Here is an 18,715-nt window from a genome sequence, read left to right as displayed (position 1 = left end):
TGAAATATAGTACTGCGTTTTGTTTATTATTTAGGCATACATTAAGTCTGACAGTAAACTCGTCAATAATCCATTTAAAAAAATAGAACTCTGTAACTTTATATGTAATATAAATAGGAATATTTAAGTCAGCTAATATTTAAAATAATTGCCATAATGGATAAACGCAAGTAAAAAAAAAAAAAAGATTTAGAGTGAGGCGTCTTCTCCATGCGTCAACGCTTCTGGTTAGATCCGGGTTAAGCCACGCCCCCTGAGATCTACCTGTTCAGCTCCTCGGTCTCACCTGGACGTTCAGCAGGACGCAAGATGAGTCTACCGGACTACAAATCAACCGGCAAACAAGCCTCATCTGCGATATCAGTAAGAAAACAAATGTCCGTCGCGCTGGTTTGGGGTGAAGCTGGAGGCTGACGGGAAGTCTCACCTGTCAGAGAAACAGAATGGAGGCTCAGATCTGAGGCGCAGGCGGCGCTCAAAAGATTTGTGCGCAAAACTTAAGGTTGCATAAATTTTATTTTTATATTTCTACCCCTAAAACTAGCATTTCCTGGGAAGTTATTCACTGGGCCGCCGATTCAAAGTTAAGATCTAACCGGAGAACGTTTGAAATCAGTTAAGAAACAAGTCTGTCGACTATTTTCGGCTTGAGTACAACTCCAGCACGTCTAGAATAAAGAAATAAGGGGAAACCAAATTACCAAAAAGTTAAACGTTGGTTGCTTAAGCTTGAAGCCTGCACTGGTTCAAAAGCCTGATACTGTTAACCCGTTTAAACAACTAAACATCTCCATAGAAGTGAAGCCTTGTCGTGTTGGTCACAGCTCCATGGATGCTTTGCGACATTTAGGAGCAATAACAACCCAAACAACCGAAGAAAGTTAAAATCCGACTAGGATTTACTTAGTTACACATTTTTACGTTTAGTAACATCATTTAAAAACATCGTTACTCTGGAGTAAAACTTCTGGCTACTCTAACTTAGCAAAAAGTAGTATACCTGAAGTAAATTTTATTAAGTATAAGTTTAGAAAGTATGCTTCGAACCATGTACTTTTAGTGGACTTGAAGTATTACTATTATAAAACTTCTTTGAACTAAATTGGGACTTTTTTTTCTTTTTTTTTAGTTTAGAAAAGCATAGGGGAGATTTTATATAGAGATATTGCAACTGTCCCCGGTCTCCCCTACTTAATGTATGCTGTTCCGAGATCATTTTAAGTTTACTAAATTATACATTAAAGTGTTCAAGAAGTACGCTAATCTACTGTATATAGGGTCCTACTAGAAGTTTACAAAGTATACTTGTGGTTCACATTTTAGTTTATTGAAGTATATTAAGTGTCCCACCAGTATACTCTTCAATATCCTGCCGCCAATGTACTAGTTATATACTGCTAGTCCATATTTTAGTTTAATTAAGTACACATTCAAGACTGACTCAAACTGCAATTATATTTTAGTTCTATGGAGAATAACGGACATGTTTTAACCCCGTTTCAGAAAAAAATGGCAGATCTACTCTGAGTAGTTCTGCCTCACGCTGTCATATTCAGGTTTTCTGTTTCACAACAGGTGATTTCCATCAGGTGACTAAACTCAGCAGGTGAGTCCGAGCGTGAAAACAGACCTCATCAATGGAGCGCAGATAACGCGATTCACCATGGCAACGGCAGGAAACAGGAAGTGCGCATTTTCCCGCGTGTGCGAGAGATAGTTAAATTAGGGCATATGGAGAATATAATTAATTACCAAAAAATGAATTAACATAAATAACAAAAAAGAAACAACACTGTTGCTGCAGAAAAAGCGAATTAGTGGCAGAGAATTGCTGAAAAGTCAATGCATGAGTGATATGAGTGTTATTTGACGGAGAATTAAAGCTGTGTTCTCACATTACGCTCATTCAACACCCAAAAAAAGGAGGGCGCATTGATTAAGTGTCTACGTGTAACCTGACGGGTATAAAAAGGACGTGGCAGCAAATCAAGATGAAGTATGAAAATTCAGTTATTCTTAAGTTTAACGTTAACCAACTAAAGCATTAATTGGCAATAATCAACATTTGCAATTAATGATGAGATGGAGTAATTGAAATAACTGATATGTTCATTCATCTTTTTTGCCAGAATTTATCTTCACCCATCCATTTAAAATTTGTTAACACTGATTTTCTTGTGGATGTATAATTTGTGCCAACCCCACTTTATACTGATCATATAGGCTACATTTATATTTTAAGTTGAAGTAAATATGATGTTATTTAAATAAAGAAATGTGCCGTAGCCCTAACGGGGCTGTGGGGAAAAAAATATGAATGGAAACTAATATATCTGAATGGAAAATCAGAGCTGTAAGGCTCAAAATTTGATACAGAATAAATTATTGCTTTCATTCTGTGTAGTTATTTTTATTAATCTTGTGGGTCTCTGATATGAAACATATTTAAACTCGACTATAACTGAGTGCAACAGTAACATTCCTGACATACAGCTGCCTCTGAAAGATTTTCTGCATCTCCTAAGTTATTAAAAAGCTGCTGTTGGCATAAAAAAGGAGTAGCACAAATAAATCGTTGAGAACTGAGAGCGTCCCTCGTTGTGTTAGAAAAGCGATGTGCGGCTGAGAATATTTGTATATTTGCGCTCCAGCATACAGGCTCCTCCAGAAAAGGACTCTCCTTTCCCGACACTTCCATGTGCAGATCTCAGCTAAAAAGGAAGCTGCCACAGAGTTTGGCTGACTAGGCGGTGTGGAAGAGAGAGATTTCATAGTTGAGTATAATTTCTCTTTACAAATTCCTAAGTTTCAGTTACAGCTACTTTGCCTTGTAAATAAACAAAATAAAATAAGTTAGGGCCATTAACCGTACAAGAACACCCCCCCTCTGTGGTGCAGAGAGAGGCCGATAATTCGGCCGACACAGAAATAAATGTTTAAAAGGTTTATCGAATTAACTGGTGCAGCTGAAACAGGAACAAACTCTGGAACCACTGTGGGCGACAAAACAGGGTTAGTGGTCGAGAACTACTCGGTGTGATTGTGAGAGCCCTGATTAAAAGCCACTAACCTTCTCAGATGCTGGGAGTTTGCACTGGCTCTGACTGAATAATCCAATCGAGTTAGATCCGGCTAGAGAATCCGATGGGGGGAAAGACAGGCAGGAGAAACCATGAGACAGGTTGATAACTGGCAGGCAAACAGGGAACGCTGGTTGGTTTACTCACACAGTGGCTTTCAAGAATCTGGCAGTTACACACTGGAAGAGGATGTTAGTGCACATTGGGTATGCTTCAAGTACACACAGTTTCTAGTATGCAATTCTTTTTGGGGGATTATATGGAGCGAAGCTATTTATGTCACTTATAACGTGCTTTAACACTGATTATCACAGAGAAATACTCATCCAGTCCTCTTTGTGGAAAAAGAGCACCATCATTTTCATGAGTGCTATTGTGGTGTTTTTTTTTTTGTTTCTTTTTTTGTTTTGTTTTTTAGGGGATGGGGGGTCAGAAATTGATTATATTTGAATTAATTTTAAATAGAAAATGGATCTTGCATATGATTAATTCCAGTTAAATGCGCCATCATATTAAATTAGTTCGGAGCTTGCTACATGCACCGTAGCTAGGTCTGTGTGTCTGCATGTAGCTAAAGATGTACGTTAGTGGCATAGTCAGTGAACAAATCATCAGTTAACTTGATATGTACATTTACTTAATTCTTATTTTTCCTCTTTTTATAAGGAGTTAGTGTTGACCAACAAGGAAAACTAATTGTCTGTCCACTTTTTGGTGCTGTTTCATGTTCTACACTGCAAGCCTTCTCACTATATAAAAAAAAAAAAAAAAAAAAAAAAATCAATCGTAATTAAAAGCACATTTAAGTCGTACGCCGTCTCTTAAAACTTCTTAAAATCAGCATGAATCCAGATCTCCATCTTCAAGACACTGAATTTATTCTCATTAATCAACTTTTTTTTTTTTATGTAGTTTGTTTTGTAGCCGACCACTGACATATTTCAGCAGTAACAGAATATTTAAGATATTTATTCTGTGTCTGATAGTTAAAAACTCTTTGGTCTGTGTGATGCTCCTCTCCCCAGCAATCTCCCGTGGTCCAGCTGAATGTCGGCGGCCACCTCTTCAGCACCACACTGAGCACGCTCAGGAAACACCCAGACTCCAAGGTGGCGGAGCTGTTCGCCGCCCAGTCCAAACTCTGCACCGACGCCCAGGGACGCTTCTTCATCGACCGCGACGGTTCCCACTTTGGAGCCGTTCTGGAGTTCCTGAGGTCGGGGAAGCTGCCCACGGAGAAGATCCAGGAGGTCCGAGCCTTCAGCCTCACATCTGACAGGCAGGCCTGCCCAAGAGGTTTTAAAACTCACTTTTTTTTTCACGTTTGTGTGTGCAGGTTTATAAGGAGGCGGTCCACTACAACATCACCCCGCTGATCAAACGACTGGAGGAGACGCCTGAGCTGTTTGGAGAGCTGGTGGGGAGGCAGCAGTTCCTCTGCAGAGTCCCTCACTACAAAGAAAACATCGAGGTCAGCTGCGCCCTGATTTTAGCGGCTTCTCTGTTCAGTTTCTGCTGCTGCAAATTAGAGGCCACAATGTTTCAGCTTTATCTCCAGCAAATGATTATCAAAGTGGGAACTTTTATAAATCAAGCTCCCCCAACAGTCTGAGCTGCTACGGAAGAGGATTAGGGCCATTAAAAAAAAAAAAGTCTATTCAATTCTGACATTTTTTTCTCAGAATTCTGAGACTTTTTTTTTTTAATGGCCCTAATCCTCTTCCGTAGACCTGCTGATCCGATATTCTAACTTCTTTATTTTTGATAGGAATATAACTTAATAAGGAGAAAAATAGGCTAAAGGCTCTTTAAGCTGCAGTAGTATGAGCGGATGGCCCCAACCTTAAAAAGTGCATTAAAGTATGTGCTGTTATTTATAATTTATAATAATAATAATACATTTTATTTAAATGGCCCCTTTCTGGACACTCAAGGTCACTGTACAAAAGGATAAAAAAAAACACAATGTCAGAAACAAAGTCAAAACAAAAAACATTTAAAAAATACAGAGGCTGGGAGAGGGAAATTGATATTTAAAGAGAATAGCCTAGCTAAATTAAATGATATTTACTTAATATAAAAGTATCAGAGCATTTGTACTTATTTATTTGGTTTTTGAATAGAGGCGAAAAGCCCATACAGTATCTGGGGCAAAAAGCATGTAAGGACTGATAATAAAATAAATCAGTGACAGGTTAGCAAGAAGCCCCTAGAAATGTTGCATCTTTCTTTCAGGTTCTGATCCGTATTGCCAGAGCAGAAGCCGTGGCCACGCGCCACTCCACCATCTTCATCTGCGTCCTGCAGACGGAGGAGGACTTGGGCTTCTACGACAACGCCATAAACAGCCTGGAGGCGGACAAGGAGTCTGTGGTGACGTTCGGGCCGTGGAAGGCGGCGCCGTCCGTCAGAGACCTCCTGGACTGTGTGAGGATGGACATCCAGAGCCGCGGCTACAAAGTGAGCATCGAGCCCCACGTCCCCGAGCGCAGCTTCCTGTCCAAGAGCTACAACTTCTTCTACAAGCTCACCTTCACCTGGTGGTGATGAGACGCCTGCTCGCGTGTTATAAACAAAACTTTCTGTGGGTTACGATTAAAGGGTTGCACTTCTGTTAAACCAAAGATAATGAGCTACACCTTCTGGTTCCCATCCAGGAGAATGTTTAAATGAAATGCAATACGCAGGGGTTTGCATTTTCTTTCATGTAGGCAACGTTCGTCAGAAGCGTTTGATGTCCCTGGTCGTCTTAACATCAGGCCTACAGTCATTCCCTTCAAAACGTGGTTGACGTCACGCAAGCGTTCGTGTTTTATAGAACATTTTCACAGCTTTCGGAGGGGGTTTCACTGTCTCCGGACAACACTGCGTCAAACTCATGACATTGGGCAACCGTCAACGCGCAGAAGAAACGAAATGTGTGAAGAGGCGAAACATGAACCAGCATCCTGGCAAAAGCAGAGCAAGCCGCCCAAGAGTCGGCCATGTAACATTTAAAAGGCCATGAAACCACATCCTGTGACTTTCTTTTTCATACAGAATCTGCTGGTTGTCACACAAAACCACCAAGATTCCTGGCCGTGGAGGCTTTGCTCTAGAATAGAAATTTATGTAATCTATGTCGTGTATCTGGGGGGAAAAGAAAAATGTATTCACAGAATCTGAATTTGATGCTGATTCAAACTTTTTGGTCAAAGCAATAAATGCGTCACAGTGTCTCCTTTGCATCAGACTGAAAACATCTGATCTCACTTTATAGAAACAGCCGTGAACAGCTGAACAATGTCTCTGATTGGTGCGTTGACCATAAAAGACCAGTTTACAGCAGACCCCTTGACTTAAAAGAAGAGAGTAAGCGTCATAATGAAAGTTGCACTTTCAAGTCAAAATGCATTGTGTGGAACAGACTCGATGAAATATGCTGACCGATCTGTATGATGACATGTTGGGAATTGGCACTATCCAAATAAAACTGGATATTGAGTTGAACATCCCAGGCTGAATGTGAAACACGACCCGCTGCAGGAGTTTTACTGCTGAGGCTCAACAGCCTCACTTTCAGAGCGTCTATAGATTCTTTCTTTAGTGAAACCTTGGCTGTTCTGGTTCTAATCTGACCCACTTTTTATTGGGTTTAAATTATGTAACCAGTGAATTTTCAATCCAAACATCTTTCTTTTTTCTTTTTTTCTTTTTGTGGCCCTGCTGACCTTTGTTTGAAAGTAGGCTGACAGGAAATAGTGTTGACAGAGGGGCAAGAGAAGCGGCAAAGGTCCACGAGGTTGCTCTGCAAGCTTGTCGAGGTGTTAAATATTTTACACAGCTTATTCAAAGTAGTGCATAGTGGAGCCGAACGATAATTCAGTAACAATATATATATATATATATATATATATATATATATATATATATATATATATATATATATATATAAAATCAAAGGGTCAATAAGAAGTTAAATCGGGATGATAGGCCAGAGTTCCTATTGCATTCTAGCCTATCATGTAGGTTATTACTACAGTTATTAAATCCTCTCAACCAATCACAACGCAGATCCAGGAACGCCCCGTCATCAAGCTCCGCCCCCTTCAAAGAGTTCAGAGAGCACGTGTTCTTTTTTTCTATTTTAAAAACTTGCAATTTTGGTAAAAAGTTGGTTGAATAAAGGGTTGAGTTTGAATTCAGTGTGTGTCTCTATCTTAAATATGTCGCTAAGCAACAGCATAAAATGGACAGGGCTGCACTTAAAATATGTTTTGAATTTTTTGATGATTATCGATATCAATCAATATGATTTCTATTTTATCGATATGCCTTTTTTTTTATATACATCGTCCAACCATAGTGCATAGGCGTGAATTAGAAGAAAAACTTATGCAAGGCACAAAATATTTATTTTAAAATCAGCCCCATTCAATCTGTACCTATTAAATAAAACCCAGCACAACCAATTTTACCCAGAAGTTGTCTAATTGGTAAATACAGACCACCTGTGTGTGATTTTATTCAGCATAAACTTGGGATGTCCAAAAATGTTTGACAAGTGGGCAAATTGGTAATTTCGGGGTTTTTTTTAATGCAGTATTTTACCCCAAAAAATAACGCACTGTATTTTTTTGTAGTAAAGTAATGTGTAAATCATTGTAGATCTAAAACAAAAGGCTTTTGCACATTTTTCTTAATAAAAGAATGATATCCAGTTTATAAATTTGGGCTACATTGAAAAAAATACATTTCATCAATTCTCAGCAATAAGAACAGGATTTAAGTTAATCTTTTGAGTCACGTTTGTTGTTTTTGGCCAAGTTAAAAAATAATAATTAAAAGCCGATTTGGCTGAACCAAACTCTGCTTTTAAGTAAAAGTCACTGGACAGACGTGGTCCTGTTTATATTAAAATAATAGCACAAATAGTGGGTTTATTAAGACATTTTAAGTGGTTGTTAATAATAAAGCCCTATTTTATTTAATTTTTTTTAAAAAGCCTATCTATCAATCACCTGCCCCAAATTTGTTTGATGATTGAATTGGAGTTGAGGGCGGCAACATAAAACCAACTGTTATGCAACTGCCTCAGAGGTCTGTTAAAAAACTTGAACAAATGTTATTTAATTATTACCAAGTAACATGCATTTCAATGGTGCGAAGTGCCATAAAATAATAACATCAACTAACGCATCAGATAGACTCAGAAGAAAAAAGAATCCTGATCCTAATCATCAAGTTTAGTTGTAAAACATACCAAACTTTAACTGCATGCATTAAGCACATAATGCAAACTTTCCAATACAACAGACTGTAACAATCCTGCAGAACTAACAGTAGAGCCTCGTAACACACATGGAAAACATGACAACATGCTGAAATACGAGGGAGAACATTGCAAACCAAATATTCTTTTTATTTCTTGTATTTGTCCATTTTTATTCATCCTCACTGGATCTTCTGAATATCGGCACAATGTCCACATAGAGCAGAATGGAGGTCAATTTTTTGTTCCTCCCTCAAAATAATGGGTCAAATAAAGTTTCCACTTTGCAGGCGTGGTACCTGCAACACACAGTGTTTTCACCACAATGTGTCACAATTACACTTCCTCGAAAAAAGGAAGAATAAAAAGGCCAGGGTTAGAAAAAGATGCAAAGGACTGCATTTCACACCTCAGACCAGAAGTGACACTTCTGTAACAATAACAAAAAGAGTAAAAAACACTGTACAAGAGTGGCCAGTTCTATTAGTGTCCTTTAAAGACATCGAGTAACTCTCCATAGGAAATCAAGGGACAACAACAAACACAGTTTTTATTTGTCTCTTTTACCGACATATTTGTCTGTTTCTCCTAAGAAAGCAGATAATCTAACATAAAATAATGAAGACAGATGTCGTGATCAACATAGCAACGTGGTCTTTTGTGGGAAAAATGTGAAATATGTAACATATAAAAACCAGATTCTCTTCTCTGAACTGCACAGTGTAGAAAAATCAATGTTGCAGGATTATATTTACTCATCATAAAGCCATTTAAGATAAGTCTGTAAAACCTCAGATGATGCAGTCAACCTAATGGTATCGCATGATGCAAAAAAAAAAAAAGCGACACCCATTGACCGAAGTATTGTCGTGGGATTTCAGGTGATAGAGAATCACAAAAATGTGCATGACTGAAAAGTACAAAAAAATATTATTATTAAAAAATTATTTTACATTCTAATTAAAAGCACATTTTAGAGCACCGTAGGACACTGTATAAATCCAACAATATATCAGCAATAAATCCTAATAATGATAATATTTTTTGAGGGAGGCCAGAGAGAAGAGAGTTAGTAGTCGATGCGGGATAATAACAAGGCTGTAGATAAGAACCGACGCACAGGGACGGGAAAGAGAGGGATGAAGGCAATTAATATTACATACATGAAAATATGCAGGTGGGACAGAAAACATCAGATATAATTACTCTGAGTTTTACACACCAATATTAACAATGATTAAAAGGGTGATCCTTTATGTAGAAGCTCAATCAGCCACGTTTGTGCACACAAACAAGGAATCTGACTTTGTTTTCAATGTACAGACAATTCAAATATACATGTAGATTTATAATTTGTATTGAAAAAAAAATGACTTTTTTATAAGAAGATTTGTATGCATACAATATAAAAGTAAAAGGTACAGTTTAAATTTTTTTTTCTGTTTTTGTGTGCAAATGTGCAATGCTGATTCCGGGCAGAGTAGCAGCAGGGGCCTCTGACTTTGAAGTATGACCTAAATGATTCTAAAGAGAGATGATTAGATCTAAAATGATCTAAATACAACAGAAAATAGACCTGAGCCAATATACAGAAGCCAAAGGCTGCAAAATGTCATCTCGCTTTCATGCAACCATTAAGAATCAAAGTGCTGATACTCAAATAAAGACGATCAAAACAAAATAAAGGTGGAAACCTCTTTCTCCAATCCAGTGAAGGGCTTCAACTTTGAGAAAATTAAGACTTTTGTTTCCAGTAAATGCAAAGGCATGAAAAATAAAAGGGGTCTGAGTTGAGATTTCTTTTTTTTATATAGCTTAATGACACTAAGTGAGTCTCTAGACTTTGATAAGGTGATCCGTTTCTTTAGTGCTGATGTAAAGAAAACACTAAGGGCGTCTGAACGTTTCACAGAAGATGCTGCCTCCCTCCTGATGATGCTTCAGGTTAACACAGGAAATTGAGAGCTTTCTCTCGAGTGTTTGTTGCAGAGTAGCTGAAAGGTAACCAGAGAGACGTTGCAAATCTGGCATCACAAGCACGATGGTTTTACAAATCTTAACCCGGGTCCTGCTGCTCTCCACTCTGCTCCAAACAGGTAGGATTCATCGTCTCATTTGGTCTGGTCTGGGTTGTTGTTTTAGGAGGTTTCTTCACTTCTTTATCATAGTAAAAGCTGAGGATATAGTATTTTCCACATAAATCAAATACATAGTGGCACTAAGACTTTGATTTTGCCCACATATTGACATTTAATCACAATGCTACTGATTCAACTTAGCCCACGCTGGTTCCACGGGATTTCAAAGCCAGATGCTGCTGCTAATTTATGCATCTGATAAACTGGTGCTTGCCAATTATAAGCAAAATAAACCGAGGCACAGCAAAAGGGGACAGCATTCAGTATTCCTTTTAGAGAGGTGCAAGTATCAATTATAACATCTGTTATTCGTTTAGAAAAATCTGCAGGATTCACAAGATGTGGTCCCTTCTTTGCTCATATTTTTATAAACCTTCCACTGCCTTGGAAGGTGCTCCTTTAGTGCCTATATGCAATTCACATCAGCTCATTGTTGGCACAAATGTCAAATTAAGACGGTGCTTTTAAGGATGCATCAGATGAAGGGACCGTAAAACAAATTTAATAAATATTAAAAGTAGGGTTTGAGTGTTTGTGAATTTTGCAGGCTCAAATATAAGTTTATACATACAATCCCTCTAATATCTGGATCACCGGTTGCAGAAAACCACATTTTCTGTGTAGCTATCAGCAAGCTTCTTGTATAGCTGTGACTGGATGGGTGACCACTGTTCTATCAGACAAAGGCAGAGTTCATTTGGCATTTATTTAAATTAAATTGTTTTCTGCAGCAATTTGGACTTTTTTAGGTCAATCGATACGTTTGTAACAGGATTGTTGTGGAAGCCGCTCCAGAAGCCCATAGCTGGTCAGCTTTTTTCTGCCCAAAAGCAATGTTTGATGTTGGATTAAGTTTTAACCTTTTAGTTGGTTGAGTTGAAACTGAAAAATTTGTTGTTAGTTTACATTAATGTTAAAATTGCTTTGCTGTGGATAGCGACATTGGTGTTCCTGCATATTCCTGTTTGTTTTATGCTTGAGCCTCGAGGGTTTCTAATGCACATGGCAGCTTATTTTAAGACACGTTTAATTAAGAATAAAGAACTCCTGGAGTCACTTTGGTTGGAGTAAAACTCCTGCCGTCTTGTGTGCAGGTGTGAGGAGTCTGAAGGATACCGTGTTCGTTTACAGCAGACTCAGAGGCGAGGCCCTGCTGCCCTGCACCAAACTGACCACGCCCGACTGCTCCGGCATCACCTGGACCTTCTTCAAAGGTGGCCAAGTGCGTTACACCGAGGAAATTATCGGCGGGCGGGTGAATTCAAACTCAGACAAATCCAGCAGAACAACCATCACGTCCAACTGCTCCCTCGTCCTCCGTGACCTCATCGTGGAAGACGCCGGTTCATACGTGTGCCTGGAGAACCAGATCGCAGTTAGTGACGTCTACCTGTCCCTCCTGAGCATCCGCTCGGCCTCGCCGATCACCGAGCTGCAGCCTGGAGGGATCCTCACAATGACCTGCATCCTCTTCACCTACTATGATGCAGGGAGCTGCAAGCCGTACTCCACCACCTTCAGGATCCACTGGCTGGACGAGGACGGAAAGCAGCTGCCCAAAGACCACCAAAGGTTCGCAGAACTGAAACACGTTATGTAGATAAATTACACACAAAACGATGTTTTACAGTCTTTATTTCTTTTCATCATCATCGTTTATTTGTGAAGCGCTTAAAAAACCCAAAGTGCTGCACAGGTAGGCCTACAACGGGAATAAAAACAATTAAATACAAAAGCAATGAGCAAAATACAAGGTTGACAGTATAGGTAATAAAATCTGCTGTAAAAAGCGAAGAAGGAACAAAGGTCCGATCTAATGGTCACGCTCTCTGGTGTTAAAACCGTGTTTAAAAAGAGACTTAAAATCATTTAAAGATCCAGCAGACGGCATACGGTTCCAGAGCCTATAGGACCTGCGGATGAAAATAATTCCCCGGTCACGAGACGATTTTTTTACTCCCAGATATGGAAAACATATAATTTCTTAAGGCATTTGGATATTAGATCAGATCAATAATAAAAAAAAAACATTTTAATGCAGCTACAGGTATGTGGGCCTAATAGAAAACAAGTGTTGTAGAAAAGTCAGTGCTAGTGGAATGGACCTGAATGGATAAAAGCTTCGTTTTATGTTTGTATTGGAGAGAAGAGCTTTTAACTTCCTTGATGCTTCCTTGGGAATTAAGAGGGAAAGGAGCTGCCAGGTACTGCTCATTAAAAGATAAGATGAGATAAAGTCCTTTAGCGTCCAACGATGGGGAACAGTAACAAAAACAGCGTTACACATTAAATTAGTAATGAAAAAAGAGCTAATCTAAACTAAAGTTAGTTCTAAAGTAACAGAGAATGAACTCATCAGAAAGGCTTAGACGAACGTTAAAAAAAGCATCTATTTCACTGACCAGCTTCACTGCAGCTACCTCTGTGTCAGCAGATTCAGTCTATATTTTTGCTCTGTTTGTGTGAAACCGTAAATTTCCTGTTGACGATCTAGTTTAGGTAGATCTTGCGCTGCCAGACAGACGGCCTCATAATTCACAGTGTTTCTGAGCCTCGGTCCTCTGGGCCCACAGCCATCAGTCCTTTTAAACGCCTCCTCCGCCTGCCGTAACCTGCCGTAACCTGCCGTGAAAACCGACAAATCGTCGAATCACTTCATTAAGGTTTGATGTCCCAGCTGACCACTCCACCACCGCAGTGCTTGACATGTTATAAAGGTGCTTGTGGTTGTGTTCTGGCTTTCTCTAACCACTTTAATGCCAAACGTCTTTGCTCTTTGTCACCTCCTCAAAAGCCATTGTTGCAAAATCCTTCAGGTTCAGTTTTGCAAACCATGTCTTCTTCTTATGTAATCTCTTTAGGGCCCTTTTAAACAAGCCAAACATGAACATGTTCTGTTCTATTTTACCACGCTGACTTAGGCGTTGACAGTGGTGGCTTCTGATATTGGCATTGAGTTTCATTTCCCGTGGTGCCCGTGACTCTTGTTGCTTTTTTTTCACACACTGTACACAGCGGTTCATCTCGTCTCCAAATGAAACTGAGAGTGGTCTCTGGTTCACAGCTTCAGATTTGATGCTAAAGGGATCTTTCTATGCTTCTTAAAGGGGCCTCGCCCTACTATGTATGCTTAATTAACTTTTTGCACGTTTCAGTACTTCCATTTGGTTTCTACTGCTTCTAGAAACAGTCCAAGCACTAAAAATAAACATCCAGCTTTTTTTGCCAGTAAGTGAGGTTTTTGTTGGTGTCTGGCAACCCAAGCGGAGCTCCGATCACTACAGCTGGTTTTGCTGCTGTACGCGCTGTACGATGGCTGTTCGGCGAGAGCATGATTAGGCGCAAGCTAATCCCTAACAACGGGTAACTGATTTAAATGTGTTTAAATGTGATTTAAAAAAAACTACCATTCAGCAACAGCTTGCTGCATCTTTGCTGGCTGTGCAGGAGGCTCCATGTATTCAGCTTCTGGGTGTGACTAAGGGTCAAAGATGCACGGTTGTACCGTTGTACATCTGTTTGCAGCCATTCTCACGTGTAAAAAGTGCGAGTGTAAACATTGAGTTGGAGGTGTAAAGTCCTAAAAAAAAGTGCATTCTTAACTGAGCTCAAAATGTGCGGATCTGAGAAAGTGAAATCTCATATTCTGAGAATTATTTTGTGCAGAAGATGTAATGAACATGTTGTGTACAGCCCATAGAACTTTGCTAACTTGTTTAGAAGGAAGCATAATAGGTCCTCTTTAAGTTAGTAAGTTTAACATGATTAGACTTGTCAAAATCCAGTAGGATTATTGTACATGAAACAACTTAATATGCAGTCTATTGTGCATTTTGTTCTCTGATTTGATAGGGTAATCATTTTAGTGTGATAATTAAATGAATACATTTAGTTTGTGGCACAGCTGTCTGCAGCGGTGTCTTGCAGAGAGAAGTTCCTGGTTTCTTAACCCGGCCCGGGTTCCTTTTGCATGTTGTTTGCATGTTCTCCCTGTACATGTGTGGTTTCTCCCTGGGTACTCCGTCCTTCCCTGGACTCTAAAACACACAACTGTTTGTTAGCTCTAAAGTGGATTTAGGCGTGCGTGCGCGTGGTTGTTTGTCCTGTTTGTTTCTGGGGGGGGGGGGGGGGGGGGGGGGGTAAATGGGGCCAGCATTTGGTGATTGCCTTCTTGCTTGCAATCAAAAAAATCTTTAGTAAATATTTGTCACTTGTGCTGAGTAATGGATGGGTAGTTTAGCTATATTTTAAGTTAATGTTAAGTTACGACAAGTTATTGTTTTTTTCTTTCAAGGTTTTATAAGGGAGTTTAATGAGTGTGTGGATCTATGTACTACCCCTGCCTTTAGAGTCTGGGTGTATATCCTGGAATATTGTACCTCACAGTAGAATGATGGACTGTTAAAAATGTTTTTGTAAATGGTCTTATAACTCTTCCCAGATTGACAGTTTGGAGCAGTTGCTTTTCTTCACTGCGGATGTTTTACCTACTTGTTAATGAGTTAACACACCTGTATCCCCCAGAGCAGCAAACTGCAAAACCTCCTACTTTTGAAGACAAGGAGTGTGAAGGTGAAGAATAGTTAAGTGCTTAGTTATGCAAAACCCGGCTAGAACCTTCCTTCTTATATCCTTATGAAGCAGTGAAGGTGTACTTGGTCATTCGGTGCTGCAGGGGCCAAAAACCGTTTTGAAACTGAGCACTACTGACCTTTGAACTATAAGAGCTCACCTTCATTCTATGTAAAATAAACATATGTTTGATGCTTTTTCCCCCCAATATTGTCTTTTTAAACCTATATAAATGCAAGTGTGATTAAAAAAGAATATAAATGAACTAAAGTAGAATTTTATATGCAGCTCCATCATATATCAGAGCTCTGATTACCCCGTATGTTCCTAACAGAGCACTTCGCTCTCAGACTGCAGGTCTGCTGGTGGTTCCTAGAGTCTCTAAAAGTAGAATGGGAGGCAGATCCTTTAGCTATCAGGCTCCTCTCCTGTGGAACCAACTCCCAGTTTTGGTCCGTGAGGCAGACACCCTATCTATTTTTAAGACTAATGTTAAAACTTTCCTTTCTGACAAAGTTTATAGTCAGAGTGGCTCATGTTACCCTGAGCTACCTCTATAGTTATGCTGCTATAGGCTTAGGCTGCTGGAGGACATCAGGGTCTATTTCTCTCACTCTGCTGAGTTCTCCTACTGCTCTCCAATCTGCATTGTTTGTTATTATTACAACTTTTAACTATTTGTTCTCTGTCATTTCTCTCTTCATAGAAGGTACACCTGGTCTGGCGTTCTGTTAGCTGTGACATCATCAGGGGAGGCAGATCATCCACTATTACCATCTAACATAGAAAGTACTCCTGGGTCAATGTGAGCTTCTGAGCTTTCTGTGTCTCTGCTCTGTCTTCTCTAACATAGAAAGTACTCCTGGGTCAATGTGAGCTTCTGAGCTTTCTGTGTCTCTGCTCTGTCTTCTCTAAGCCCCAGTGGGTGGAGGCAGATGAGCGTTCACACTGAGCCTGGTTCTGGTTCTGCTGGAGGTTCTCCTCCCTGTTAAAGGGGAGTTTTCCTCTCCACTGTCGCTTCATGCATGCTCAGTATGAGGGATTGCTGCAAAGCCATCAACAATGCAGACGACTGTCCACTGTGGCTCTACGCTCTTTCAGGAGGAGTGAATGCTGCTTGGAGAGACTTGATGCAACCTGCTGGGTTTCCTTAGAGAGGAAACTTTCTCACCAACCTGGAGGATCTGATGGAGTCTGACTTTGGAAAGAGCCTTGAGATGACATGTTTCATGAATTGGTGCTATATAAATAAAATTGAATTGAGCTCACTGGTGAGTTGTGCTATTTTTTAAACAGGCTCATGGTGCCACCTGTGGTCCTTTTAAGGCTACCTGTTGCTCACCAATGCGTTGATGACCCGTGCCACACAGACGTTTTGTGGCACTACTGGGCTTCATTTGACAGTAGGGTGACAGGAAATGGGTTGAGACAGGGGGGAAATTCCCCGGGCCAGGACGGCTCGAGGATTGAGGTCTCCGTACATGGGCCGCTGCGCTCTATCTACGTCACCATCGCACCCCACAGTCTTTTCATTTTGGTATCAACTCTGAAATCAGTGTGCTGTGGGTTTTGCAATTGATTTTTCCATTTGATAAGAACCAAACTATCTGTATTGTGTTCTGATACACAAATCCCAACTAATCAGAATCAACTTTACCAGCACAGATTGTGCGTACAGACAAATATAGTTTGGTTGATGGGCGTGCAGCGGGTAGCGCGACCCATATACAGAGGCCTTAGTCCTCGACGAGGTCAACCCGGGTTTGAATCCGACCCGCGGTCCTTTGCTGCATGTCTCTCCCTCTCTTCCACCCCCTTCCTGTCAGCCTACTTTCATAAAAGGCGAGCCACTAGAGCTGCGAAAAAGCCCCCCCCCCCAAAAAAAAAAATAAAAAAATAAATAAATAAATAAATAAATATATATATATATATATATATATATATATAGTTTGGTTGATTAAGTATAAATATAAAAACTGTAGAAAATAAAAGAAGTAATAATAAATGGAACAGTATGTATAGCTATATACAAATGTTTGTGATATGCTGTCTCTGTAGCGGCTCGTTATGTGAGGTCACCTAAAGCAAATACAGCATTCGATTGCAATGCAAATTGTAATTGACAAATAAAATTTGATTGATTGATTGATTGATTGATTGATTGATTGATTGAATGTTGGATGATACGATGTGAGCTTCTGCTCAGAATCAAGTTTAATTGCCAAGTAGGTTTGCACTTACAAGGAATTTGACTTGGTGTTGATGGTGCAGACAAAAAATAAGAATACAGTAAAATAAAAAAGTAAAAAGGATATATATACAGAAGCTATATACACTCAGTAAACTGTGCGTTAATGTAACGCTGAAACTTGTTAGTCCTGAACGGGGGAGAGAGACAGTGTCCAGAGCCGCCCGTGAGAACCTTATCATACAGAATGTAAAAAAAAAAAAAAAAAAAACTATAATCACATTTTCTCTGCACCGCTCTCTCTGCAGGTACAACCTGACTGAAAACACTCGCTGCAACATCACTCTGGTCACAAAGCTGCGAATGGAGGACAACAACAGGAAGTGGAGGTGTCAGGTGGACACCATGGAGGACAAAAAGGCGACATTTCTGGACTTCAAATCCTCCTTTTTGTTCCAAACAGACCAGACTGTACAGCCCTCGGTCACAGAGGACTGTCCTGCAGAACTGCCCATCAGCCGGATCGTTCTGTGCGTGCTTCTGCCGCTCATGGTGTGCGTCGTAGGATTCTTCACATGGAAATCAGACCAGAAGAGAGCGAAGACGTCAGCAGGTGTCATCGAGCTGCGGGACATTTACTGATTTCTCCCAACTGACTCGTTTATAAGCACCACATTCTTAGGACTCTCAGAACGCGGTTCTTTAGTTTCAGTGCGTCTCAAACTTTAAACAACTTCAGATGTTCACTGAAGCCTTTGCAGCAAATTAGCTGTAAAACACAGCAGGGATGCATGAAAGGCCGCCTAAAATGAGGAAAAAGGCTAATTGTCCAATGACAGCTGTTTCCCATAAACTGTGCTTCAGTTAGATTATTTAAATTGGCGCAAAGCAAAATGTTTGATTATTAAAAAGTTTGCCTTACATAAAAGATGCAGAGATTTCTTACTTTCTTTTCTCCATGCAGGTTTAATTTATTGAAAAAAAAAAGATTTTGTCATCTGCATGACATGTGGCATCATCTCGTCTTTATTTCTCATCTGAAACTTTCAGCAACCATCATTTCTTCTTTGGAACAGTTAGAATTTTATAAAAGTTTACTGAGAATGGTTATTTTGATGTATTTTTGTGGAAAGAAATTGCCGTGCCTAATTTGGTGTTTCACCATTAATGTTTAATTTTTTTGTCTACTACGTTGAAATTATTTTTCAGTGTTTATTACGATCAACAAAAGGGCTGCATTGCCTTGCAGAGGTTGTCCTACTCTACATCTCCCCTGCGTTTTGTCATGTTACAAACATAACATTTTATGTATTTCTTATTTAATCTGATAGAACAACACAATGTAAATAATGATTGTCAAGTGTAAAGAAAACAACACATAAATTTAAAAAATAAAAATCATAAAACGTGTGCTGTGCATTTATATTCAGATCCCCTTACTCTGATACCATTTAAAATAAAATCCAGCAAAGCAAATTTACTTTAT

The 18,715-nt window shown here is 39.6% G+C and overlaps 2 protein-coding genes across 2 annotated transcripts; both read left to right on the top strand.

Annotated features, from left to right (window-relative positions):
• Positions 1-220: 220 nt before the first annotated feature.
• On the top strand, positions 221-6,865 carry kctd14 (potassium channel tetramerization domain containing 14). The gene is made up of 4 exons (XM_012872465.3): positions 221-363; positions 4,106-4,330; positions 4,417-4,551; positions 5,316-6,865. The coding sequence occupies exons 1-4, from the start codon at positions 310-312 to the stop codon at positions 5,625-5,627; spliced, it is 726 nt and encodes a 241-aa protein (XP_012727919.2). The 5' UTR covers positions 221-309; the 3' UTR covers positions 5,628-6,865.
• Positions 6,866-10,354: 3,489 nt separating this feature from the next.
• Positions 10,355-18,555, top strand: LOC105933070. Its single transcript, XM_012872442.3, has 3 exons — positions 10,355-10,427; positions 11,564-12,041; positions 17,538-18,555. The coding sequence occupies exons 1-3, from the start codon at positions 10,373-10,375 to the stop codon at positions 17,869-17,871; spliced, it is 867 nt and encodes a 288-aa protein (XP_012727896.2). The 5' UTR covers positions 10,355-10,372; the 3' UTR covers positions 17,872-18,555.
• The last annotated feature ends 160 nt before the right edge of the window (positions 18,556-18,715 follow it).

Source organism: Fundulus heteroclitus, chromosome 18, assembly GCF_011125445.2.
Source record: "Fundulus heteroclitus isolate FHET01 chromosome 18, MU-UCD_Fhet_4.1, whole genome shotgun sequence".
Taxonomy (NCBI): Eukaryota; Metazoa; Chordata; class Actinopteri; order Cyprinodontiformes; family Fundulidae; genus Fundulus; species Fundulus heteroclitus.
This window is presented reverse-complemented; position numbering and strand designations above follow the sequence as displayed.